This window comes from Taeniopygia guttata, chromosome 2 (assembly GCF_048771995.1).
Source record: "Taeniopygia guttata chromosome 2, bTaeGut7.mat, whole genome shotgun sequence".
Taxonomy (NCBI): Eukaryota; Metazoa; Chordata; class Aves; order Passeriformes; family Estrildidae; genus Taeniopygia; species Taeniopygia guttata.
Window position 1 is genome coordinate 62,374,762 of NC_133026.1, and position 27,962 is coordinate 62,402,723.

Below are 27,962 nucleotides of genomic sequence, written 5' to 3' on the forward strand. Positions count from 1 at the left end.
AGAACCTCCTGTCCCTGGCACTTATACAAGACAAATCTCATGGCACAAATTAACAGTGCCTGAGAGAGTGGGAGGCACAGATCCAGGTCTCAAAAAAAAAAAAAGAAAAAAAAAAAGAAAAAAAGAAAAAAAAAAGGCAGGTACATTACATTGATACACTTCTATATTTCTGAAGGTCAGGAATGTGAAGCTCTGTAAGTATAAACTTGATAACAAAATAAACAGAAACAGTGGCAGGGATATGCAGTTCCTGAGTGCATGACAGCCCATGGCCTGAGGAGCTTTTCTTGCAAACTTATGAATCAATGCTCTAGTTCAAAACCTCCACCCTCAATACAAAACACCTTGCCCCTGATAAAATCCTAATACAAGTGCTCACAGTTACACAAAAATGACATTTGCTTTGATTAACTAGATTATAGCTGACTCTTCCCATAAGAGAAGTATTAATCAGCAAAATAGTAGTAATAAAAGGGCAGAGTTAACCAGCTTTTCTTTTGTCTTTCTCTTCTATGCGTGCAAACACAGTTGCAGAAATTGCTATTGAGGCCATGGCCTATAAAGTAAATTATTGTATCATTTGGAGTTTGCTTTCCAGCCTGTTCCCTAAGAATTACTCTTTTCTCTTCACTTAGTGAGTGGCTTAGAATAGTTACTTTTAAAACTAAATCCTTGACTTCCTTAATTTCTTTTTGTTCCCTGCAAAAAATTCCTTCCCCATGTACTAAAAATTCAGCACAGTCCTGTCTAACAGGAATAACAGAAGTAAAATTAAATATTTTTTTTCCACCCCTTAAAAACAAACACAAAATCTATTTCATCAGAAATATGAAGCAGTACATCTGCTTCATGTTCTGCTTGGATGGCAAGCAGCCTTCATGTGCTAATGCCAGAAGTTATTTTTTTGCCTGCCTAGCTCTGATTTAGGGAATTTCCAAATATACAAATTAATGTGGGTGAGGGAAAAGGGGAGAATTCCCCATGTAAAGAGTTTTCACAAATACATTTAACACTGTCTCTTAAATGCACCTGGTGAGCCTAAGGAGAAAGCAGTCTTTCAGAACAGAGGTAGTCCCACACTCGTGGGTGGAAGAGAGACACAAAACTCGTAAAACCAGAGTTGATTCTGCAACCAGTAAGGCTGCAGACTGACCCCTGAAACCTGTGTGCTTCTGGGTGACTGCTTGCCTGGGATGGGGGCTGTCCCCTCTGGGTGATGACTGATCCAAAGCCTACTAACAGCAGTGAGGGCTGCAGAGTAGTGCCCCGAAGTGAGGAAGAAAAAGCCACAAGAGAGCGACATACTTTGAAACTTAGCAGAGAAAGGGGATTTCTGGCCTTCTCCAGTCCCACCTCCCATTTGAAAAGAAAACCATGAAAAATTCAAACGGGCATTTTACAAGATGGAAAAATTAGAAAATGCACTGCTGGTGCCCTTCCAGATTTTTCAAGCCAATGTATTTCCTCTTTACAAGCTGTTCAGTTCTGGACAGAAGATCTCAGAACCTGTAACCTGCAAAAACCTCAGGCGATGCTTGTTTTTGCCCACATGAGGATGTCCAAACTGAAGCCTTAGGAGACAAGCATCATGTTGTCCTGTTGGAGACTGCACATTCTCCCTCTGATCCCCTGCACATAATTTGGAAGTGCTGAGGCACTTTGTAATCTGCCTTTAAAGACCCACCAAGCACAGCTTTTATATGAGGGAGCAACTAGTATTTACTGGCAAGCAACCCTTTCCTCTGCACCACAGCCCTATCAGATGTAAACAACTTGAACCTGTACTCCTGGGGCATGAATGGTCTCAAAACTCCCACTTGGGATGCCAAGCAGATGTCTGCATGCATGAGCACCTATCAGCATGTGGCCACACAAGACCACTGGTGACAGCAACACAATTGCAGCACGGCACTGAGAAGATGCAGTTCTGCTGCCTGAGACAAGCCAGTGAGCTCCTCCATGTTTGCCATAAAAAATACAGTTCCCTGCAACAGCTGGTGTTCTTCCAGGATCATTTATCAGAGATGTTAGTGAAGGGTCCCACAGTCCCATTTCTGCTCCAGTTCACTGACCACACAACTGTTTAAACCAAGAGATTGGACTTACGAGTTGACACACAACACTACGATGTTTTTCCACAGGTTCCTTGTTCCCACCACTTTAGCAATGCAGACTTTCTTCGGTCTCCTGGTGATTTCCTTTTCCAGCTCTGAAACAAACCAAATCAGAATTATCATTTCACCGAGGAGAATGAGAAGATTTACTTGTAAACTAAGATATTCTGAGGGATGTTCTGGAGAACAGAACTCTATTGATTACATTTACGGGAGCTATTAAAACGTTGAACTGCCTGCCTAAAGTCCAGCACAGGTTCCTTCTTTTCTTCCAGGCTTCCCTTCATCTTCTTGGGGCAAAATAACTAAGAACTCCTTCGTACTCCAAACCTCCTCCCAGTTAAAAATGTGTATGTAAAGTATAGAGATTGACCCAAACAAGCATGATAGCAAATTTCTTGAGGAACTTCAGGATTCTGTTAATTTTTAAACCCCTCCACAGAGAGGACTGCACTCATGCAGCTACAGGCTCTGCTACCTTTGTGCAATGCATACCTAAAAAGCCATGGAAAGGACTGGAGCTCAAACTCATTTTTCATGGGTCATCTTCTGAAGTTTGTTCAAATGCAAGTTTCAGAATGAAGTGGCTAGGACATTATGTCAGCTCATCCATCTTCCACTCCACTCCCTTTTCAAATATTTAAACATTTTCTGATGGATGTCCTAAATTTTAAGACATTTCCTTAAATAAAAATCATTGGGCATCAGCAGCTGTGGTGTCTGCATTTCAGAACTAAAGCCCCACCATGTCTTTCCAGTGCTGGGCAGCTTCAAGTGAACTTTTCTTTGCAATGCTGAAATAACACACAAGCCTTACAAACGTTCCCTCTGATGCCCTTGTTGGCAGGGGACAATAAGGAAGGGCACTGCCTATTTCCCAATTATCATTAAGTTGGATTTTGAACACCTACCTAAGTGTGCCAAAGCAGCCACTGTTTCCAAGCTACTGGATCAGTGAGCAAGAAGTCCAATAAAAGCAGGAGAAGCTGTAGCTATAAAGAAGCATCACAAATATAATGCCCACCAAGAGCACAGACTAGGTCTGTTTTTTGGGGTAAAGGCTTTCACTGCTTCTTTCTAGCCTGACAGTGTTTAAAGGCAGCAGCGTGGCCCTGTTGTGAAGGGTGCACGAGTTCACTTTGTGCATACTCAATGAGCTCCGGTGTCCTCAGTCACCCACACTGGCCTGCCCTGACCTCTGCCTTACTCTGCTGAATAGCAACTTCCTAAAGAGATGCAAGACAGGAGAAAATAAAAGCAAGCTGGGGTGGGGAGCGGGGCGGGGTGGGGGGGGTTTTGACAAAAAAAAAGTCACCTGAATTTACAAATGAAACAAAAACCACATTTGCCAGCTATTATTTGAAAAGTGCATCACAAAAATAATAAATCAAGCAAACACTATTTACATGCAAATACTTGATCTATTAACTGCTCACAGGTCACTCCTGGTCTTCTCTCTAGAGTAACTACTGGGAAGACTTCTGACAAAAACAGCAAAGGGTATTTTACATTAGTGATTGTATTTAAGCAGAATATTGCTATACTACTTTCCTAACAACCTGATAATGATCATTTTCCCCCAGAATCTATGCAGCATGAAGCACACAAAAGCAGAAAAACTAAGGTGGAACAAATGAAAAAATTAGTTAAATCAATATTTGTTATAATATTAATTTAATAATCGCTTATATTAAAATACAAACAATTAAATGTAATTTAATTTTAAATCAAATTATTATTTAATTAAATTAATTATATTAATAATTTAATAATTGCTTATATTAAAATATAAGCAATAAAAAAAATTGGAGCCTAATTTCAAAGAACAAGGTCGAAATCATTTCTGCAGCAAGATTCTAGGAAGGAATAAGTTGGAACAAAATAATTCAGCACAATGGAAGCAGTTAGATAAAACATAATTGTAAAGGCCATGATTGAGCCCAGGCCAAACAATTCTACAGCAAAAACAGTCAAAGCAAGCACCAGAATAAGCACAAGGGTTTTGAAAGGCTGGTGGTGGGTGTTACTATTTCATCTGAAGGGTAACAGTGGAAATCACTACTCAAGCAACACATATTGCACAGATTTCATGTGGACAAAAGGGTTCACTCTCAAACTAAGAATGACCAGATCTGGCCTATAAAGTAAAACATCTCATCATCTGTCATCAGAAGGTACATATGTCATATTCTTTAGATTTTCTTAATCTGATAGGGTGTTTTTTTTTGTTTGTTTCTCAGAGAAATTTCTACATTTTCTTTCAAGACAGAGAGCAGACTTAGTTGTAAATACTTGCTGTATTGAGCCACAACTTAATAAAATCAAGAGAAGCTATGATCAACTCGGCTACACTTTTCTTTGCGACCAAACATTATTTTGCCCTCCACTCCTCATTTGTTCATATATCAGCATTTTTTATAATCCATATGTTCTTTGTTTAGTGTCATGCATCCTTCTCACCTGCACTCGGGTCCCCCCTTTTAGCCTTTCTTATAAATCAGGGCTTCTGAACTAGTTCCCACCAGTGTTTTTCACTGAACTGCTGTCCTGCCCTCAAGTGAAGGCTCACTTGGTTATGTAACCTGTCAAACTGCCCCTGCATCAGCTGCGGTGAGGATCACACATGACAGGGGAGCTCAGCCCTTCTCTACCTACTTGCAGCAGTCTTTCTGCTGTAGGCCCTTGCTTCTGCTCTCATGGGGGTTGTACTCCATGGATACATTGCAGCATTATACAAAAATGTCTCAATTCCAGATGTAACAGCATTACAAGCATTACAAAAGGGGGGGGAAAGGGAGGGAAAAAAAAAAAAAGAGGGGAAAAAATAATCTGGTCTCAAAACTTACACCAAAGAATGTAAACAGAACCTGGCTTTTTATAGAGAGCCTTGTGACTCCACCAGCTATTTACACCTCCATCCCTCTACAATGTTGTCAAAACTCCAAATCTAAGTCATCTGCTTTAGATGAATGACTTGTCTCCAAGTCTCGAACAGAATCCATCTTTCTGATGGCTTTCTCCCTCCTTTGCTTTTAAGAATACTAGTGAGATATTCACCAAAAATCCCCACTGCACTGCAAAATTAATGATGTGCAATAACCAAAATATCATTCTAATAAGAAAAAATAAACTATGTGACTTGCAAAAAAGTAATCAGCTACAGAACTGGCTCTCACATAAGTGACCTGCTGTCTTTGGAGGGAGCCTGTCTGCATGAAAGGACCTGCTCTGACTTTGATGAGCATCAGGAGAGTGACAGCTTCTCAGGCTGACTGACTTCATAAGTCAAAGTTAAGATACTAAAAGTCAAGCCAAAGCCTATTAAAGTCTCATAGAAGCAAACTATTTCGCTCTCAGGACTAACAGCAGAAAAACTCCCTGCACCCCAAACTTATTCTTTGATTTTACACAGAAGTCACCAGTACAGAAAGAATTTGCATTAAATGTTTCAGTTTTGATCTACCAAAAGGGAGAGTGTGGAACATAAAAATATTTCTACCCATTTATTCAGAGGTTCCTAGTAAGTTTTCCCATACTCCAGAGCCTACACACTCTAAGCTTCCTATTCAGGGACTCAGTAGGAAAACTGTCAACAAGCTAACTCTTTATATCTCAGTGGAAATTAGAACTATTCACTGGCAGACCTTAAAAGTCTCATGGGAAGGGGAACCCTACCAGCAAAGCTGCTGGATTCTCAAGGGACCCTCTGCATTTCAGGAGCATGCCTTTCAAAATCAGAAAGTATCTTTAGAGGCTTTAGATGAAGCCACCCTGCTCTGCATCACTTGGCATAGACAAAACAGACAAAAGCCCAAATCAAGCCGCTGAAAAATTATGTCCAAAATGACAAGTGTCCTGTGGTGATGGACTTCTGCTGGATTTTTCTGGCTGCTAAACGATACTGTCAGTAGCTCTTTGAACATGAAAAGATCTATGGAAGCCTAGCACAGAGACTCAATCAATCCCTGGAGCATGACAGCTCTGCAGCAGGAGGTGGACCAGTCTGAAACAGAGGTGAAGCAATCCATTCTCAGGCAGGCAGAGTTACTGGTACACAGGTTTATTTATACCTCCCAGGACTTTTGTCCAGCTCTCAAGCCATATACAGAAATTATGAGGTAGGTAAAATATTGACTAATGGGTGGAGAGCAATAAGGGATAGAAAAAGAGAAATCATAAGTGGATGGCAGGACATTAGTAGAGGGATGACTCATTTAAAAAAAAAATCTTGTTTAATAATCTGAGTAGTGAGCTTGGTAAAAACCTCAGAAATGTACCAATAAGATCTCCTGGTGACAAAGTGAGGCACTACCTTACTATCTAAGTAAGTACAATGCAAAATGGGCTGTCAGAGGGAACTGGGTGAGCTTGAGATCCAGCGTGTGGCAAAAGCAAGTGAAAATGTGAAGTACAATGCAAAATTCTCAGTGATTAAGGGGAAATGTTTCTGGTGGAAGATAAGCAAAACCTGTGTTGGACTTGGTTATGTACTGCTTGAACACGAGTGACCGTATGGCACCAGTTTAATGCAGCCATGAGGTATTTGCAATTCAGACAATGAAATACTGGAATTCTTTTACAATTCTGATCATCAATATTTGAGAAACTAAAACTCTGGCAAGCTGGAGTATTGTATTTATAAAAGGAGAGGAACAGGAATAAGGCTGCTCTCTTCTCATATTGCATGAGGAAAAAGAGATTTAAGATAGGCACAGACAGGACCAAATGGGAAAGGGAAAAAAGAACAAACCCAGACAGCTATAGTGTATTTGAACTGAATGCTAAAATGTATCTGCAGTACAAGAATATAGAGACTGGAATGGCTTTCTAACAAAAGCACTGCACATAAATACTAACAGCATTTATAATGAACTTCCTTTCAGGAGAGCAACTCTGTGACTCTAGGACTATAACAGCTGAGGATTGATTGCAATGATTTATATCAATCCCCTATTTCTAATTACTTTCAAAAGAGACCAAAAAGTCAGTCATAAAGTTGCTGTTGCAATCTTCAATTGCTCATGTGCATTATGATAGAGCACTTAGATCATCACACATTAGTTTTCTCCCCAGAACATTTACTGCAGTCATCCAAGGGGCAGGTATTAAAGACATCTCTGCCTTTCCCATTCAACATGTACCCTTCAGCTTCATTATCCAAACTTCCCAGTGAGTACAAAAAAATCATAGATTTCCTTAGAGACATTCCTACAGTGCTGTCAGAATATACATGTATTTCATAAATGCAAATTAAATCATCCCTACCACCTTCTTTGAAGAGTAAGGGCAAAGATTACTCCTGTTTTGCAGGTAGGGAGATAAAATAGAGAGGACTTGTGTCCAGAATGAGAAAAAAAACATGCAGCAATATGCCTTGTAGGTGTTGATATAAATCCTCTCATCTTTCTGCAAATCAAGCCCCAGAATTACACGCTGGAGACAGATACTGAAGAAATTGTGATTAGTGACAGCACTGAAACGGCCTGATTCCAGGGAAATCTCCAGCATCATACAAGAACATCCCTGACAGACCCAGAGAATGAGTACAGCTCTTCAGGAGGTATTCAGCTTCATTTCCCCAACACTGTCCTTTTTCCTTCTGCAACCCTCTGCCTCATTCACTACACACCTTCCAAATTCTGCAACAAATGAGGAACAGACAACAGCTTCATTCCCACATCATCGTCCATCCTATGCACTGATTCGTCCATCCTATGCCCTGTGGAAAAAATAGGTTGTAATAATGTTATTAAAGGCTGTATCATCATGCCTTCATGCTAGGAGGCCAAGCAGGGGTTGCCCAGGCAACCTGACTTCTTACATTTCCCAGAGCAGAGCTTTCTAACATCATCAGTGTTAAAAAAAAAAAACCCCAACAACAACACAAAGAGCACCTCCAATGCCCTTGTGTGGACCTGTGGCCATTGGGAGATTGCAGGTACCCACACATGCATTGCTGCTCTCTGTTGTGGGAGCTTGCAAGCTGAGCAAGAGTGTTGGGTAGCAGGGATGGGGGAAACAAACATTTTAGGAGTGGACTTTGCAAAAGAAGAATTCTGAGAATGAATCCTTGGGCTTGACAGCTTGCTCCAGAAAGAGGGGGAAGCAAATGATTGCGGTCCCTTTGGTCTCCTCTGTTCTTCCTCTACAGAATGTTCTTCCTCCATTGCTTCCCCCCAGTCCCTTGTTGCCCTTGCCTCTCTAAATCCCCTCAAACCATCTTTATTCTTTGCTCCTACAACTTTTTAAAGTCTCTTATTTCCTCTCTTCTCTGACCACTGATCCCCTCTTACTGCTCTCCACTTCCACTTGGTTCTCGATGTCTCCCTCCTACCCTTCACATCCACATCCGGACTCACTGGTCCTCTCCCCTCTGGTGCCCGTGGGCTGGAGAAATGCCAGCAGCACCAGGGCTTGCTGCCAGCCCTCTGCACTTGGTTCCTGCCCTGTAAAGCTGGCTCCTCTGGGAGCATAGGTAGCACTGTGCACAAAGAGCCAGTGTGCCAGCGGGGCACAAATCAACAGGCTGGAGTGCAGCCAGCCAGAGTCTGCAGAGGGCTCAACTAGTGAGAAAGAATCATTCAAACTGAAATAGAGGCTGATAGCCCCCTCTCCTTTCTTTCTTTCCTTTTTTTTTTTTTCCCTTTAAATTTTGTAGCATATTTAACTTTTCCCAGTGGCATCAAAAGGTGCATTCTCAGTATGCACATTCTTACCCTTTCCCCCCCGATTCCTCTAAAACTTGATAACACTGCTACCTTTGCAAAGGATACAGTCAGGGCATGCATGGGCTCTCCTCTTCCATTACTATAGACCCAGCCAGGAGATGAGGACCTAACTAACCTGTTTTGCTCTTGTTAATCACTATCATGTACAGTACACCCTGAAAGAGTTGCTCAGACTCTACAAGTTCCTGCTACTGGACAACAGGGGCCCAACAGGAGAAACCCACACCCTCCTGAAACTGATTCAACATACAAGAGGACAACAGAAATCACTGGCCGGGTAATTTTTTTTTTTTTCATTTTTGAGATAGAAATCTCTGTGTCTGACACACAGCTTTCAAGGAGCACCTTGAACTGTTTTAACTACATTTCCCACATTTACCTAACCACCCTCTGGGAGCTGCATTAGGTTAGCACCATTAAACACCCAAGAAATGGGATCTGGCAAAGGAGCACATCTGGCAGGTTTGTACTTCACTATTGCATGGAATCACCTGTATTATAGAACCAGGAAACTTCTCCAGCTAATACACTCCTGATCTATCACAAGCTTTAAAGCAGTAGTGCAGTGACAGGTGTGAATGGTCTAAGCAGATGAGTAAAGCTTTATAGGGAAAGAGACTGACTTTCAGACATAAGGCATTTTCACCCTTCCCTCTGCTATTTACCCAGTGGAAAAGGAAAATTCATATAATTACATAGATTCAACCCTCATGCTTGGGGAAAAATATATATGTAGCAAAACAAGACAGAAGAATAGCTTATGTTTAAAGAAGAGTAATGGCAGCATGTTGTTCAGCAGCAAGAAAGGTGAAAGATAATTAATTTATTTTTCTTCAAAGGGAAACTCCCTGAAAACCACAGCTTTCCTAACTGCAATCCACACACATACACACACAGAATACTTATCACCACTGTACCCCTGCATCTTCTCTATGTTGTGTCGTGCATTCTAGAGTACCAGCATCTATTTGGTTACTTTATCTTTGCTGCCCACCTTTTGGGATCACATCACTATTATTTCTCTAAGCGTAGAAGGAATTTTTGGGAAGGAAGAACTATAACCTCTCTGCCCACATGAGCACGGCTAGCTTGTGTTTCTATCCAGAGATGAGCAAAAAGGCAGCTTTGTTTTTTCAAAGCTGGCCAAGCAGCTATTTTCATGTTAAGGAACACCTGAAACGTCTCCCCACACAGGGGAAGCCAAAAAGAACTGCACAGGGGTGGGTTTCCATGGAAGCATCATGTGTGACACTTGGGTAGCTGCTGATACACCAGTGTCTCCAGTGGAGCATTTCCAAGTGGAGCATTTCCCAGGACACCGAAACACGGCAGGGCTGGGTGCTGGTGCAGCCAAGGTCAGCTTGCAGCAGACAATCTGTTCCAGGCAACAAACAGAGCCTTCAATCCCACACAAAGAAAAAGAATGCATTTTACACAAATAATGAAAGCCACCTAAAGTGTAACACACCTTCCAAAGGTGTAAGGATGGTTGTTGCTTTAGGATTTCAAATTCCCCTAAACACTCTTTTCTCCTGTTCGTTAAACAATCTTCATACTTCCTTATCATTTATGACACTAAGGTCAAAGCGACAGTCCTGCAGCTGCACTGAATTGTATGTATATTTGCTTCTCATTCTACAGAGAAACAGGGAAGAGATGGTGAAGTTTCTGGAGAAATTGGTAGAGAAAAACCTGTACTGAATTAATATTATCAAAACATTTAATTTGCTCATGATTGAAGCTGATTTTTTTGGGTAATACTTTGAAACATTTGTCAACAAAATTCAGCAAGCCTGTTTTAAAAATGATATTTCAATACACAGTTGAATAAAAATAATTTCCTTGATGTAAAAACAGATTTAAACTTTTATTTCTAAAAGAGGGCAAAGTTTAAAGCCAACTGGTAAAATTTTGAGTCAAAATATACTAGGGGTACTTTAACCAGGTCTAATTCACCTATGTTTCTTAAGAATTAAAGAAGAAAATACAACCACATAAACCAAAAACCTCATTATAAAGGCAAATTGTTCCTGCCCAAAATCACAAGGTATACCAAGCACTCAAAACTAAAGCCATTTAAAGCTGCTGAGGAAAAAGGTCCCTTTATGCAACCAACATCAGCTCTGGGACGGGCGACTGAAGATAAGGGCAATGTAAATTTAGAACACCCTAGACTGCTATCAACACCTCTTGTCTCACTCTAATTTATTTCCCATGTAAGCACACTCCCACTCCATCTTGCTGGCTGGGCATTACCCATCAGCTTCCCACCTTCATTTTCTCCTGGCAGGGGTTGTTACAGCAGCTGCTGGACCTTTCAGCTGCAGCTGGATCATTGTACAGACTTTTAGTTGTTGTCTTTAGAGACGTCTCCCAGGACAGCACTGACAACCACTCCAACCCAAAGGACTTTCAAGACAGCAGATAAATTTTGCTTCCTTTTTCCCCACTCCCACGTCACACATGGGCCACCTCCCTATGGAGCAGAGACCCCACAGATGGTTAGTGGCACTCTGTACTATAGGCAGTGTAGCTAATAGATGAGTTAAAGCCTGTAGAAGGCAGCAGAAATGGTACAATTCTTCAGAAAGGAATACCAGCCTGCTCATTGCTCGGAGTGCAATTAAAAATTAAATTTTCTTGCATCCCAGAAATACTTTCAAATACCTCTTGAACACTGCTTCTTTTTACTATGAGACTGTTATCAAGCGCCAAAATAGGTATATGTGAAACTTCTGTAACTCCTGGAATGATCTGTTATATCGGATACACTAATTTGACTGGTATGTGTGAGCAAAATTACAGTGGGATTTTGAGTTGGAAGGGACCGCAAGTGAGCAGTTTATAATTTAAATGCATTGGGAGTAATTCAATCACAGGAGGCTGTTACAACAATGCAGCAAGGAAAAATAAACAGCAACACAATGGTCCCTATCTAGAGCAAAACAGTTTCCAGCCCTTTCAGATGGAAAACAAAGAATAAAACAAATCACAAACAAAAATTCCCCCACACAGATAGGAAAGCTCAACAGTGGAATCAAGGGAAAACAAGGGATATCTGCATCAGGCTCAATGGCACCCTTTCTCCCAGACAAGTAGCAGTTTTTGACCATGCTAGAGCAACTATGGGCATGTTATTACAGCACACAAGAGCAGAGAAAGGGTTCCTTTTCCTTCCTGACCCATTGCAAGATACAAGGCCTGCCGCTTGATCACGTTCTTAATTCAAGAATCCTACTGTTTTCCTGTTTTCACTCAGACCATCAACACCCCCATGCACCCAGAATGAGACAGGTGGTCCTTCCTCCAGTAGTTTGTAGTTAATCTTATTTAATTCTTTTGATACTGCTCCTCTCTTACTCTTCCTACAGAAACACAGTTTCCCTCCAGGGCTGCATCAGAAAAGCCTTCAAGTGTGGGGCTGCAGAAAGAGTTTAAAGAGAAAAAATGAGGGAAGAAATAATAAAAATCCCCAATCTCATCATTGACAAGAAGGCAGAAATGACCATGTTCTGAATAATTTATGAATTGCAAATGGTGTTGTACTGTCAACTGCTATATCTAAATGTATTTGCATTCAGAGGATCCACAGTATCAAAAGGTGAAATAATACTCTGTTTTTCCACATGAAAGGGAGTCCCCTCCTTAAAGAGGAGTGTACTCCTACCATGAAACTGCTGAGAAAAGTAATCAGTCACAAATAATAGTCATAAAGCCATTTTGACATTTAGCATTCCTCCATGGGCAATATCATTATACATGGCTTAAATAAATCCCTCCAACACCCTGTTGTGTCTTTATTATTTTCCTTAAAGGAAATCCAGGTAATTAGTTTTTTCTTTCCCCTAAAATACATTTTATTTCATCTGCATATTCAAGAAGCTGACTGACAAAAGCCAAAATTAGGAACTGGTTGGAAAACTCCAAGGCCTATTGTTGGCTCAGGGATCCATCATTTTGCAAGATCTATAATTTATTCCGAGGAAGATTTGCAAAAATGAGGTGGGGGGGATATCAACAGGTTAATGACAGCTATCACACCCCTAATGCTTTCCAAAACTTTACCAGAAAAATGGCATTTACATTTCAAAACTATGTTGTGTGATGCAGATCCAGGAACTGTAACCCCAGACACACAATTACATACAAGCCAGCTAATTAACATCAGTGTGCTGACTGCACCAAAATTCACACCAATGACCTGGGTATGTATACCAGAGATCCTGACCTGTGCTTTCCATCCCTCACTGATGGAGATTGCTTTATGCATTAGGCACTGATGTTAATGGTGACAGTTTTCTATCCTGGATTAAGTCTGTTCCAGTGCTGACTGATGGAAACTACAGTTACCCCAGAGACCTTTGACAAGGATCAGACAAGTACAGAAGCATCTCTTCTACCCACTGGCAGAGCTACTGGCTGAGGTTCCCCTGCAGCCCCTGGGGTCAGAGCAGGCAGTGCTGGAAAAGTGAAGGAAACGTTTCCACCATTTTGACAAGTGAGTAGTCTGATACAGATTGCAAATGGCAGTGCAAAGTGGGTGTTTATGGGCAGAATCAAGCCTGTGAGAAAGAAAAGTGGAGCCTGAACCAAATCTGACAGGTGCACTGGGGAGATAAGGATCCAGAAGCTCTTTGCCTTTGTTCTAGTTAGACAAACACACATACACACACGCAGTTTCTTCTGTACAGCAATCTGCTCTGCAAGAGAGGATCTTGGCTATTTCAGTGACAATTTTGGTGATGAGGGGAGCCAGCTCTTTCTAAAAGCATCAGTAAACCAAGGAATTGATACTTTAGACTCTCAAGGAAAAACTGCACCCTATCGCTGTCACTTGCAGCAACCCTCCATCCCTAAAGCATCATCACTCAGACAAGGCAGGAGAGAAAAGCAAAACAGCTCTTGGAGCAAAGCTTTAAAGAGAAACTCTAATGTGGTTTAAATTTCCTATGGGGCTGGCACTTTAGGAAAGGAGGTTTGAGTGCTGCTGCTTCTCCAAACCAACAGAGTAAGTGTTGGGTGATGGGCAGGATCCCAGCAAGCAGCTTCCTCAAAACACAGTTTCCAGAGGCACACAGAGCTGAAGGCGCACTCTTGTAGCCATGGTAAAATTCTTCAAGAGATGTCTCTAAAGACACACGGCACTGCAAGACAAGACTATAATTACTAGGACTGTTCAACAGGCCATGTAGTTTTTAACACAATGCTGGAGTTTGGAATGGATTTTCCAGAGCAGAATGAATGAATGAATGAATGAATGAATGAATGAATGAATGAATGAATGAGATGATTTACAGGCAATAACTAGATAACTTAATTCTGGGCAGCAATGCCACGTGCAGCCTTTTAGAGAAGAGCTGGGGGATTTGCAGTTGTCTGTCCAACTCACCGGGCACCACTCCTTTGATGTCACTTTCTGTGTTCATCCTGTTCTTGTGCGTGAACTGAAGGATCAGTTCCTTGGATGCCTCAAACTGTTGTGTAGCCATCAACCACCGAAGAGACTCTGGGAAAATACTTTAAAGAGGGAAAACAGGTTAGGGCTGCTTCCAATTTTCTGTCAGAGGATGAACTGGTAGAGTTTTAGCTGCTCATTTAACCACTCAGAAGCTATGTAATTCAAAATACAGAAGAATAACTTTTGAAACAAAAAAGAGGGAAAACAGATTCAGATTGTGCAAATTTACTGTATTTTCTTTTACCCTGATTCGCAAATCCTAGTGCAAGTATCTTATCATATGGAATATGGCACATTGGAATTTTATAACATATTAAAGGTGCTCTGTCCATTAATATAACTTGAAAGAAATTAGAGGGAGAGGCAGTGCTCTCTGCAATAGACATTTGATGTCAAGAAAGGAGTGAATGAGATGAGCAGATCACACATGGTAATTCAGACCAAAGAAAGGAAACAGCTGACAGAAATAATTTGGGTTCTGTTTTAAAGACAGAGGAAAGAGAAGAATTACTTCTTGGTATGATAAGCTTCCCTGACTAAAGATAATATTTTTTAGTTGCCTTAAAAACATATACATGCATGCAGTTAAAAAAGTCCATTTTCCATCCAATTGTTTCTTTCAAGTGCTGATATTAACCAGATTAATGAGCCTAACTGGTTGCTTTCCCTTTTTTTCCCCAAATGAGTTTATTTTAATACAAAATAAATGCATAGCTCTTAGACCAAACCCCCAAAACCTCCCATACTTATATAGACATGAAAACTTTCACATCTCACTCTATATATTTTTCATGTTAAGACCTTGTTTTTACTACTCTTCTAAAAGACCTTACTAAAAACAAATTTAACAACTACTTTTAACTTCAAATACATACTAAACCCTCAAATTTCCTTCACAAAGCATTGATCTTTGCTGCGGATGCTGCCCAGTTCTTGTCCTTCTATGCAGTCAACTGCACCATTATCATACTATCTCTTAAGGCTGATACGATTTGGAAGACACCTTAGCAAAACCTCCAACTGAGACAGAGAAAGTATTTTTGGAAGAAGAAATAAAAAGGAGGGAAATCAGGCAGACTGCAATCTAAATGATATCAGCCAATAAAAATATATAACAACTATGATGACAGCCATTCATCTTGACAGCTTATTTACTACCCCTCATGCTGCACAGATAATTTGGCACATCTTCCAGTAGAAAGTCTTATAATGAAAAAGCATTATTTTAAAGCACTAAGAATTTTTTGAATGCAAAATCTCTGCATGCTTGGCCCTGGTGAGGGTACAGCCTCAGCCACCAGCTGATAAGTTTTAGATTTTCAACAGTCTGCTTACAGGTTCCAAACAACAAGTCCTGTGTTGACCACCCACACATAGCGAAAGGAAAGGAGCCACGAGGATGGGCATCACAGGCTGGGGACAAACATGTTTCTTATCTTCTGAGTCCTGCAGGCTTCTCAGACTGGAAGTGCTGAAGCCCAGGTGCTTCATGCTTTCAGGTGCTCCATCACTCAGTGTGAGCAGCAAGAGGTTCCTTAGGGACACATAAAAATCTGTGGGCTGCCTTGAGTCCAGGTGATCAGTCCAGTCACATTCAATAAGAACTCCCATAATCACAAATCCTCAAACAGTGTGATGCACTAAGTCTGGTTGCATCCAATAGACTCTCATGGCCAGAGTAGAAGTCCAGTCACGTTCAACAAATCTCATGGCCAGATGCAAAAGTGTCACTTACTGAGCAAAAGGAATGCAAGTTCTTGGGTTGCTGGTGATAAATACACTGTCTGAGAAAGCACACGCCAATAATACTTGAAGTATGAATAATACAGCCATTAACAAATGCACTAAATTGTGAGATGACTAAGTAGCACTAAAAGTATGACCACAAACACAAGCTTGCTTTTTGAATTTCCTGAGGAAGCACCTCGGTATTGCTGAGTGTTTGAGTCGTACAACAGGTGGTGAGAGAGGAGATAGGTATAGACTGTCGATGGTCCCAGGATACAAAGGTGAAGCCTCTTCTGTCCTCTTTCCTCAATTAAGCTACATTTATAATGTTTTCTTTGAGGGAAGGGAAAAGGTAAAGTTACAGGTGATGTCATTTAATGTTTAGGCTGGAATTTGGGTGACTTCAGACATTAGCATATGGGGGTGTGTGAAAAGTGATACATATTCTTGAGCTAATGTCACAAAGTTCAGCTTTTGGTCACCTTTTGGGTCATTCCTTTGCCTTACAGTTCCCATCAGCTTCATTGTTTTAAACAGAGCATGACCACAACCCTTCTATGTCGCTCCATTCTTTGTTTCCTGTCTCCCTTAGAGCAATACAACAAGTGTTCCTGCTCCAAGGTGTGCAGACAGTTTGTCCCTGGTGAACCACAGCCAGCGCATTCACTCCTTCCTGCCAACCTTTAGTTTTAAATATTTTCCTTGCATAGCAGGCTGATAGTCTGCTACCTCCTCCATCAGGAAGGCAAGGGCCATGTCAAGGGAAGAACAGGGGGTGGGGTAGGGTTAAACTTTCATCTCCTGTTCCACAGCTGCTGCTGCTTGGGTGAGGAGAGGAGAGGAGGATGACTGGAAGGCACATTGGGGGAAAAAAGCTCTTAAGTTTGAGAAATCCTAAGAGGAGAGAAGAATCCTTGATAAAGACCAGGAAGGTACCACATGTAGCTGGAAGGAGAACTGTGATTCTGTGCAGATGAATGGAAAATGGATGCCCATGGAAAGGTTGTAATATGCTGTCAATTAGGGGTCTGCCTCAGGTCAACAAGCACAGTTATTGCAACTTTGTGTCTTGGTGTGAGTAAATCCTATCTAAAAACACCAGAAAAGAATCAGCCACCTCTTCCCATTTCTTCAGTTTTGGTTAGAATGAAGCAGGAGTTTATTTCAAGTTATTGATACCTTTACTCACATTCATGGCCTCGTCCTATCTGGAGCTTCCTTTGTTCAAAGGAGAAGAAATAAGGCCTGTATAACAAAAGCTCCCCTTCCCTTATGGCTCTAATACACTCATTTGAAAGGAGTCTAACTTCTATTACATTATCTTTATACACCTGTTACAAACCCCTGTGCCTGTTTCTGACTTACATGGTTGCCTTTCTGCCCTTCCAGAATGACCTAAGAGCCCAGTAGGCTCTTAGGAGTATCTGCTCCATACTTTTGTATCCAAGCCCATCTACCCATCCCTCCTAGACAAATATGCTACCTCTCCCTTTCCCCCCATCCATGCCCAGCTTCCCAATCCACTCAGCCATGCACCTCCTGTGCATGTGTACCACCAACATGCCATGTGCATGTGGCTAACAGAAGAGCAAAACCATAAGTGGGAAGAGGGCTAAGCCCCAGCCTGGAGGGGCAAACAGCACTCTCACAGCAGGAGATGGAAGTAAAGAGTACAGAGGAAGGAGGAGGCAGTGCAGCGGCTATTTGCAGCATCTGTTGACTCACTGCTTTGGGTACACGATGGGGACTTAGCCAGCAGTGCAGTTTTCCAGTTCTTCTTTTATTACCAATCAGTTAGTTTTCTTCCTTTATCTGCACCACATGCTGTGGGTCCATGTTCCATTTGGAAGGAAAGAAAGAAGGAGGTAATAAAACGGTAACGCTTCCCAGAGAATATGCAACAGATGGAAGCAGAAAGCCAAAGAGAAAAGTACGTACTGTACTGACAATATAATTAAAGAGGCATCCCAACCAAGGTTCATTTCTGCAAATGCAAAAACCCTGAGCAATGCAAATCCTGATCCTCTGGCTATCACCACTACTTATTAAGCTGCTATGCTCCACAATATATAAACGGGACTTATTTGCTTGGTTTGCCTGCCCTGCCCAGCTAAAAAGCCACAGAGGTCTTGCAGACTACAGAATAATTATTACCATTTCCTATCCTTTTCAATGTCACTCAGGAATGACCTCTCAACATGTGAGACCCTGCCAAAACTACCTGAAAGATGTGTGGCCTCCAGAAGACTTCTGAGGGATGCCTGTTCTCCATGCCATCCCCTATGTTCATTAGGCATCTCCATACTACTGTACCATACTTTTGGACACAAATGTCTGTAAGTATTCTGTTCGGTATTGTGTTTTATCTAGTGGTGGATATCAGATATTCCAGTTGGCGGGCATTACTACATGAAGCTTTGGAGCAGACCAGCATGTGTATAACATACAGCAGGTAGGGGAGAAAGAACAACATCACAGATAAACAAGAACACTCTTCATTATTCATCAAGATTAACACTGTCAAGATGACAGCTATTTAAATGTTGTATGTTGGAATACAGGGGTAACCCCCCCGCCCCTGCTGTCATTATCTTGCAAGGGACTTGTAACTCTCCTGAATGCACATTTTGCCCATGCTGAGGCACATCTATCTTGGGAATAAGCAGTGAAATCCCCGCTGTTGGTTACCACGGTCAACACAGGAGGGCTCTGTAAGAAGTTAATACAGAATTACAACTGTTACACACTGTAACAAGTTTTTACATGTTGTAACTGGTCAGGCATTACAACTAGCAGCCTAGCTCGCCATGGTACATAACAAGCTTGGTCCTGCACAGAGAAGTGGTATTTTTCCTCATTTTTCTCAGTGTACAATGATGAAATATTTTAGACTTGTTAGTGTTCTTATTGTTATGATTTTGTACAACACTACTCTCATAAGCCTCTGTTGTCTTATGCCACCACTGCGTGTCACTATTAAGACAGAACAACAAAGAAAGATATTTTGGAATGTTTAAAAAGTCATGGTGGATATGGACCTGGCACTATTCCCAAGGTGAAAGCCATCCTACCTCCCAGGACAGCCATACCAACAGCACAGTGCCACAGGCAGAGAGGAGTGGGACCGGTTGGGAGTGGGGAATTCCCTGCAGGAACAATCCCGAGGCACTGCCTGGCACAGACCAGCCACCCAGACTTCAGCATAGCATGTGCTAATTTGGGCAAAATCAAGTCTAGTTCAGGGCTGAACTATCTCACACATACAAAACATCCAAGTGTGCTTGTTCCACAGCTGACAGATGTTATTTGTAACTTTTCTTGGATCAAAGAAAACAACAGTGTCAGTCCAGAACCACAACAAAGGTATTAAGGGAAAACATAGCCATGCAGTCACAATCTGACAACAGCTAGGCTGGGATGCATCCTCTCAAGAACTATTTTAGTCTTTAAAGGGAACATAGGAGCCAGAATAATCAAAAGGTGCAACTTCCCCTCAGTGGAAGGGGACTGTCTCCCAGGTGCCCACTATGTTGCAGGGTGTAGCATATGTGCATGCTACAGCAGATTATAAAGTTATTCTTTCTTATTTCAAAGTCAAGCTTTGCACAAGGTGAATGGAAGAACAAAGGGCAAGGCTCATATGTATTGTGAAGCACACACAGTTCCTGACAGTGCAGCATCTCCCAAACCCAACATGTAAGAGGAAGAAATACTTACACCCAGTAGAACAGCATCAGCAGGAAGGGACAGATGATGACTGCCTGGAGGACCTGCCAGTCCCTGCAGAGGGCAGCCAGCCCAGGCATGAGGAACTGCCCCGCCATCTCGATGAAGCTCGCCACCATGGTGATCATGAACCGGTGCCCGGGAGGACAGAGCTCTATCCCTGAAACACAGAGTACACAGACAGTCAGCCCCCAGCAGCAAAGACACCCCCAGAGCATCTCTAGGAAACTTTAAGGGAGTTCATGTCCTTCAGGAGCTTTGGTCAAACCTATGCTGAATCAAATAAATTTTGCTTCCTCCCATATTTGGGCTCTAGAGAAGCCCATTAACAGCTGTCTGTGGTGCAAACACTGCAACTTCCATACACCTGCTGTATCCTCATTGCCAGATTTCTTTCAGTCTCTGCCTAAGGCAGAGAAGCATTTTACCTAACAATAAGGTGTTTATTTTTAAAAGGTAATGCATAGTTAAACACAAACCAAAGATCTTGGGTCATGGCTTTTCACATTTCTCGGAGACACCATCTGCCTTTCCAAACGGTTTGCTGGGAGGTGGAAGAGCACTGCTCTCAGCAGGATGCAGGCACCCAGGATGCCACCTGCCCACACCTTAATATGCTCTGACTCAGACAATTCCAAGCTGGATTTTGCTGAGTGTGTTGTTTCTGGGTTTGCTTTTCCCAATAGCTAATCTTGATCAACTTTCAAAGAGGCCAGCCTCCCATCTGTCTTATCCTGCCCTCCATCCTTCCTTTTGCTGTGGGGCAATTTACCATCACCACTTATATCTTTGATTGTCTCAGCTGTCTTGTGACAAGTGAGTAGATAAAACACAGTTCACTAGATAAAATGTTTCTTTAAACCCTGAATTCTGGCTAACTTTATTCAGTCAGAAGATGAATTTATCAGAATCACAGCCAAACAACAAAATGTTTAAAAGTCACAGAAGAAATAGCAAACACAAAAATGGGACTGGCTTGTGGAAATCTTTTTCTCCAGTAAGATTGTAATAGAAGCCTCTATATCATATTTCCCATTTGCCCACATTCACTTGTGCAGACTAATACTTTAGCTCAACAAATCTGCCACAAAAGCTGTGTCGCACTTATTGGAATGCTGATACAGAAAGAGGCCTGTAAACATTAGTGATATGTTGCCTTCAGCATTGTTGCTTTTCTATGGGGTATTTCCTACGGTGGTTTTAAATTAGAATTCAATGGTTATTAAAATTTTAACTGAAAAGCTGGAAGAAAATAGGAAGAGATGACAGTTGCTCCTTCATTCACTCTCTAACCTGCAGTTTGCATTTATCACTGTAACACAGATTTAAACTAACAGACCAGGAATTAGCTTGTAGATCAAATGTAGGATTAAACACCACACATTTTGTTCCCTTTTTTTTCAGCCAATACAAAAACTACCAATGGATTTTTGCCAATACAAAAGGAAACTATATCTGTTGTCAGGCAGCCCAAATTTTCATTAGCCTGACCACAAACACAGCAGCTTTGGAAACCAAAGGGAGAGAAAAAGCGCTCAAAGACTCTCACATACTATAAAAGGCTTTTACATTTTAATTTGGTAAAAAAGATTAAAACACAGAGCTCCTTATGACATTAATATGGTTTCATTCTAACTAATGAAGTATCCCAAGCCTAGGAAATTTTTGTTGTTCTATGGAAAGAGGTCACTTCCGTTTTATTTCTCTAATCTCCAAATATAAAGTGCTTCTGTTTGTTTTTGAAACCTTAAAGTAACTCACACTGCAATATTCCTTTATTAAGTACAAGGTCGAGTTTTGTTGCTATAGAAACAGGAAGTCTGCATTAGATATGCTTTAGCATTTCAATTACATTGCTCAGGTTAGTATCAGGTAAAAAGAAAAATAAGCAAAATATCAACTTCTATATGAAGTCAGGAAGCAGTGACCAAACAATGAAAGTATATTTTATTAAGTCACTGGTGCACAGCAAAAAACTCTACATGCAGCAGTTATTCATTGTATAGAAAGGAAATAGCTTCAGAGATTGTTTAGTATTTATTTTCTTCTCTGGATTATCACATGCATATGATCAGTTTCTGCCCTTTCCTCTAAGAAAGCTGGAGATGACAAGAAAATAATCTCTGCTCTAGCTGGGTGAGTGTGACTTTCAAGCAACACCAGTAGCATATGAAATACCACATCTCTGTTGAAATGCTTTACATATTAGGACAGCCTACTGACTTTCCAACATATCTGGCTTCAATTTTATATGATAAAAGATTCAGCACTGCAGTTTTCAGCAAGCATCTATCTGTCAACCCTTCTCACCTCTGCAGCAAAGCCACCCCCCACAGCAGTTTTCCCTAGCAGCAGGAAAGGCACCCAGCTGATGCTCACACTGGGGCCTCGATGCACCCTGGCACGAGACCTCTGTGGCTGCAGCAATTTCCACCCAGCTCATATGACAAAAATACCGACTCGGATAAAATCACTACAAGACCGAGATCAGCTTTACCCACCCATGGCAAATTGAGCAAGCAAGTTCCAGATCCCCGAATCAATGAAAAAGTTTCCATCTCAATTACTTTGTGGAGCATGTAGCAAACCCTCATCATACACACTAATCAAAGAAATTATCATCAATACCAAAAACTCCCAGATACATTGAAAAATTTTGTGTGGGCAAGGAAACGTGCATATGAAGGATTTTGCTTTCTTGCTGAGCATTCCTACTCTATGCAGCTCGGTCAGAGCAGCAGATCCACATCAGAGACCTGATTTCCCTAAGACCCAGATAAGTGATCATATGGGCGAATGCAAAGCCATCCTACAGGCAGTGAGATCAGGCATGCTCAGGCCACATGGGACAGACTCTCTCCTTGTCAATAGGCACTCAGCAACAGTGAACAAACAGGCTGGACCCAGACAACCCCTAAGGCGAAACTGCTCCCAGCCTGAGGGCAGCTGTCTGGCCACAGGTGTGATCCAGACCTGGGTCCCACAGGCATCCCAGACGCAGGCCACTGAACACATGAGACTGCACAGCACTCTTGCACCTCTGGCTGGGAAATGTGGAAACTGGCTCCTGGGGCCAGAGGTGCTACGCCCACGAGCACTCAGGTTTGCAGGGGTGTGAGTGAGGGAGCTGCTGAAGAAGCTCTGCAGCACCCTGGGGGCTCAGCCCCACTGCCTTGTGCAGGAGGTCACTGCCCTGGGCATCAGCAGAGAGAAGCATGGTAAACCCACAGGTCAGACAACAGCTTAACCAATGCAAATGCAACAGATGCTGGTGACAAGAGTCACAAGTCTTTACACTACTAAGGGCAAAATGTCTTTGTTAACAGCTCCTCTCCCTGGCACTGGGATGGAAAACTGGGCTGGTATCCTTTACAGCAGTTTTTCAGGCAATTTCTTCTGCAAAGAAAATGGGAAAGTGAGATAAAATCACCATAAGTATGCCACAGCCTGACAATCTGAAATGCTATCCTCTTCCCTTTCCAACTGGTTTTTCTCTCCCATCCTCTCCACCTGCAGATGTGGAAGCAGCAGTCTATGAACATACAGACAGAACACTGGGAAGAACTGCAGTATTACTGGGTTAACATCAGCTCTGTAGCCACAGAGTATGGCCCTGCATAGCCCACCTCCTCCAAATTCCACCAGGCAAGCTGTCACTCTCATGGAGGTACTAAGAGCCACATCCTGTCCTTTCTCACTCGATCTCACAGTTGCACACTGGTAACAATCTGTTTCAGATTTCAGAAACCCTCTCGTTTTTCTTAGAAGGCTGACATTTATTCTCAGAATATTTGCACAAGGATGAAAGGCAAATAATTTTATTTAAAAAAAATAAAGAAGTTAAGTCATTTGCAAATAGCATATCAAGAGGAAAAAAAAGGCAGCACTGCACTGCTTGAACTACTCTCCACCATTCACTCACCCATCTCCAGACCCAAAACACAAAGCAATTCTTGTTCTGCAGCCCAAGTTACAGCTCCATCTGAAACCACAAGGTAGCAGCTTTTTGTGCCTTTCCAGGGTTCTCTTCCTGCCCAGTTTCCATCTGGTGGCTTCCAGATGCCACCAAGACTGTAATTATATAGGAGTATCCCTTGGAGAAAATGGTCAAGTCAAAGCGTCTGCTGGCCAACAGCATTCACACTGAAAAAATCCCCAAGGAGACAGTCTGATTCTAGATTCACATTATGCTAAAAAAAACCCCAAAAACCCAAACAAAATTCCCCAGTTTCTGTCAGTTTCCCTCATATTACTGCATACCCAATACTCTCAATTCCTTCCATCTTAGCACCCTTCTGAGATGTTTTTCTGCTTCAAAACGAAGGAAAAAATGAGACACAAGTAAAAAACACTCATAATTTGAGAAGAATTCTCTGGCAACATAGCTTTAGGTGTAAAATGTGGGACACCAGAAATTTCCAGTGGCAGTAATAGCCTATAACACCAAGACTGTGTTTGCCTCAGCTACAACATTTTCTCTGCTCAGCCAAAAGTCAAGTGCAGGATGTGACTTTGAGAAAGAATTTTGCATTTGGACTCTGCTTTTCATCAGAGCACAAAAGGAAAGAAAAAAAAACCTTGAATAGTATTTAGTTTCCCAAGCTGTTCAGCACCTCCAGCACGTCCCACCACCTCCGTGCTCCCTGAGGTCACCGTTTTGGCACGATGAGCTTTTCCACCTCTGTCACAGTGATCTTGAAGACTGCTGGGAGGTGACCCTGTCCTTGCTGCTGCTGTGTTTCCTAATTCCCACCAAGCTCTCTCAAACCTCTGGGACCTTATCTTCCTCCAACACTCTCTGTGGGATTTGCCCTCTGCTGTAAACAAATTGTCTCACTGGATACTCCTAGAATAACATGGCCCCCAGACTAGCTTTTGGCTAGCTGACCAGATAAAATTGCAGCAAAATCTATCAATAACTCCCAGACAAGTTTGCAGCTGGCTGCTAGGGGAACAGGAAAATAAAATCCAGCATATCTGCTTATATACACAAATTTCCCTTTGGTTGCTAGACACAAATTTCTAAGAGCTACAAACCCTACCCATGGGCTACGTACACTTCTCATCTCTCAGTTAGCACACTTCTGATTCAGTCCTGGCTGAAATGGCCCAGGCTAAGCCAACACTCACTCCTGGAGCACATTATCTTGATTGCCTTTGCTGTCACCAGAAGGAAAGAAGCATCACGTGTAAATACAGTTTATTAGGGAACAGCAAATGAAGTAACTTGTAGAAGTTCACTGTGGTGCACAGACAACCACCAATTGATGTAAGCACAGGACAGAGACAGAGTGAAAGGGAAGGAAAAATCTAATTTCCTCTCTGGAGAAATCAAATCCACTGCCAAGAAAAGAGAACAGCAACAGACTGAACCTCCAATGGCCGAGTAATAGTATTATTTTCCCCTAACAGCACATCAGGACAGAAGTTACTCTAAAATACACCTGTGAAGTGACACAGCTGGTCCTTCAAAGGTACTTTTCTACACATCATCAATTTGGTGAGAGTTCTTTTAAACAGATGCTAGCCCACCATTTAATTAACACATTTAATATGTGTCAAATCAGTCGCCTAAGCACTGACATAAGCTGAACTGACGGAGTCGTCAGGTTGGCACCAGGGCAGGCAGCCAGCACAACACCTCACCAGATGTGCAGCAACACATCTAATTTCTGACCTCAATAGATTGCCTGGATCTACTGCATGGAGCTATTTGATAGGGAAATATCTAATAAGAACAGAATTATTTCTTATCAAAACTAATTCAGATGACCATCTGGTATACAAAGACCAGGACAGTGCCAAAACTGATGCCAGGCAACATACCCTTACCTCCATACTGTGGAGCCTCACAGAGAGGCATAGCAAGAAAAAAGTAAATATAGCTACACCTCTCATGCAAAATCCAACTAAAACACAAGGTGCAACCTTCCCGCTCTTTACTTTCCATATGCCTGTCTTGCTCCTGTAAGGCACAGATGAATAACACACCATCCCTATTTCAGGCCTGGTACTGCTCAACTTCATCAGGGTATTTTAGGAGGAGCTTTCCTCTGAGTTGCAGACAGTCCGTAGCTACCCACAGGTGAGGGTTTGGACCACAAGCACAGAGCCAGGTTAGATTCGATGCAGGGTGTTTACTCAATCCTCACTAATGCGGCCGCAGGAGCTGTGGACTTCCCGGGCAGAACGTATATGCAGAAAAGCAGGGCTGACCTTGGCTCCTCCAGGGACAGGAGACCCTGAGCAGAAGCTGCCTGACCAGTGTGTGGGATGCAGAGATGTCTGCAACCACACCCTGGATGCAAGCTGTCACCCAGGGAGCATCAGTGGCAGAAAAAGAAGCACGTGTCATTCCTCTGTTCATCCCATGGCATCTGTATTTGCCAAGTTTTACATTGCATAAGACAAACAGCATCTTACAAAACAGATGGCTGACTGCATAAGAAACCTTTAATACACCATGCTGCCTGCCATATACAAAGCAATAAACCCAAAGAAACGTTAAATCACATTTGAGGTGCCGCAGTTGCCATCTATCCTACTTCCAGAGGAAAGCAGCAGCAGCATCTCTGCAGCTCCCAGCCAACACTGACTTTTGGTGACAGTTCCTGGATGTGAGTAACAGCATTCTGAAACAACACAAGGAGAAAGCCCCTGGAAACCTAAACAGCAGTGACAAAGAGCATGAGAAATGGGTACATACAGAACACGCTAATTTCAGTATAAAGATGGCTTAATTTAAATGCAATTAAAAAGTGATTTAAAAGCTTTACCATGACATATGTTTTTATGTATGTTAACTACCATCTATAAGAAAAAAAATCTCTCCCACCTCCAGTCTAAAATTTCCTACTCCTCTTAAGATACTCTCCAAACCCATATAGATATTTGATTATTTCTGCAAAAAAACTGAGATTGCACAGAAATATATGGGACTCTTTCTTGCTCCAAAAAGGCGTCTTTCTCTAAAGGAAATGCACAGTTGGTCACAGCAATGCTTTGTAAACCTAACACCTCTGCTGTTCACAACAGCTGGTGCCTTTTCTCTTAGCAGGATCTAAATCATTATTGACATCTTTTAGACAGGAGTGCATATGAGAGGAGCTGAAACAAAAACTGATGTGAGATGTATCAGAGGAGCTCATTTGCTTTGATGTTTTAGTTGAAAGGGATCTGCATCTGTATTTGTTAGTGAATTTTTAACAATATTGTAGGTACTTAAAATAAGAACAGGGAAGAAATTCAATAGCTGGAAATCTGCACTTCTCCTAATTTATCAACTGGCAAACAATATTCCAACAGCAGCTGTTTCAAAAGCTCAGTTTGCAACCTGCAGATGGATGATGGTCCTCAAAGAAGCAGGAACAAAGACATAACAGCATAACACCTTGTTTCAAGTTTATTAAACGCTTCCCAGCTCACTGAGACAGCAGGGCAGCCCCTCTCTGCAAGCACCGATCCCACATGAGGTGCTCCTCCAAGGAGGATTTTTTCACCATTACCATCATGCTGCTGGATGAGTGAATAGATGCACTGAGCCCTGGATTTGAGCACACTGTCAGCAGAACTGCATACTGCTAACAAGAATTTGACAATGGGAGACATGAGTTGGTTGCAGCCTAGCTTATCAAACAGAAAGGGCAAGAATGGAAGAAAACTAAGTGGAGGATCAAGAAATGTACTTGGTACTTTTTAGGTCATAATAAGGTTTTGCCTACCCTGCACCCCCTCCCTCAGATCAAAGTGAGACAGCTTGTCTGAAGCACCTCACATCCAGAGGCACAACCCCCGGAAAGGACCTTGCTCCTTTCACTTGTGTCAACTTCATAACAAGCCCTGAATGGGACTACATACAGAGTTTAAGCAAACATCGGGTGCTGTTTATTAAACTCTCATAAATACAATTGTAACCCCATACACATGTGCATATATAGAAACTTACACACCTATTTATGGATACGTGTATATATACACACCCATATAACTGTAAAGGCAAAAGCCCCTAGTTCCTTCTCCTCCCCTGATCCCCCTGTGATGTCAGAAGCAATCAGTAGAAACTAGGGTGATGTCCTGAATAACCCACCCCATCTCAGAGGAGCTGAATTGCTCAGGTGGCATCCCCAGTTGGAGAGAGCCTGGAACACGGCAGCGCTGGCTGACAGCGCACAGCGAGGGCCAGCAGAAGTGCAGGCGATATAATCAAAA

General features: G+C 42.1%; 1 protein-coding gene across 2 annotated transcripts in view; it reads right to left on the bottom strand.

The window, feature by feature from the left end:
• SLC22A23 (solute carrier family 22 member 23) overlaps window positions 1–27,962 on the bottom strand; it is a 108,646-nt gene that overhangs the window by 15,258 nt on the left and 65,426 nt on the right. Inside the window, exons 4-7 of one of the 2 annotated variants that reach the window (XM_012571520.5) lie at window positions 19,746–19,914; window positions 14,232–14,359; window positions 7,744–7,833; window positions 2,107–2,209 (exon numbers count right to left, since the gene is read on the bottom strand). In XM_012571520.5, the coding sequence (XP_012426974.5) occupies window positions 2,107–2,209; window positions 7,744–7,833; window positions 14,232–14,359; window positions 19,746–19,914 (490 nt within the window). The remainder of the gene's footprint in view (window positions 1–2,106; window positions 2,210–7,743; window positions 7,834–14,231; window positions 14,360–19,745; window positions 19,915–27,962) is intronic. The other variant, XM_002197765.7, reaches the window with a different exon arrangement.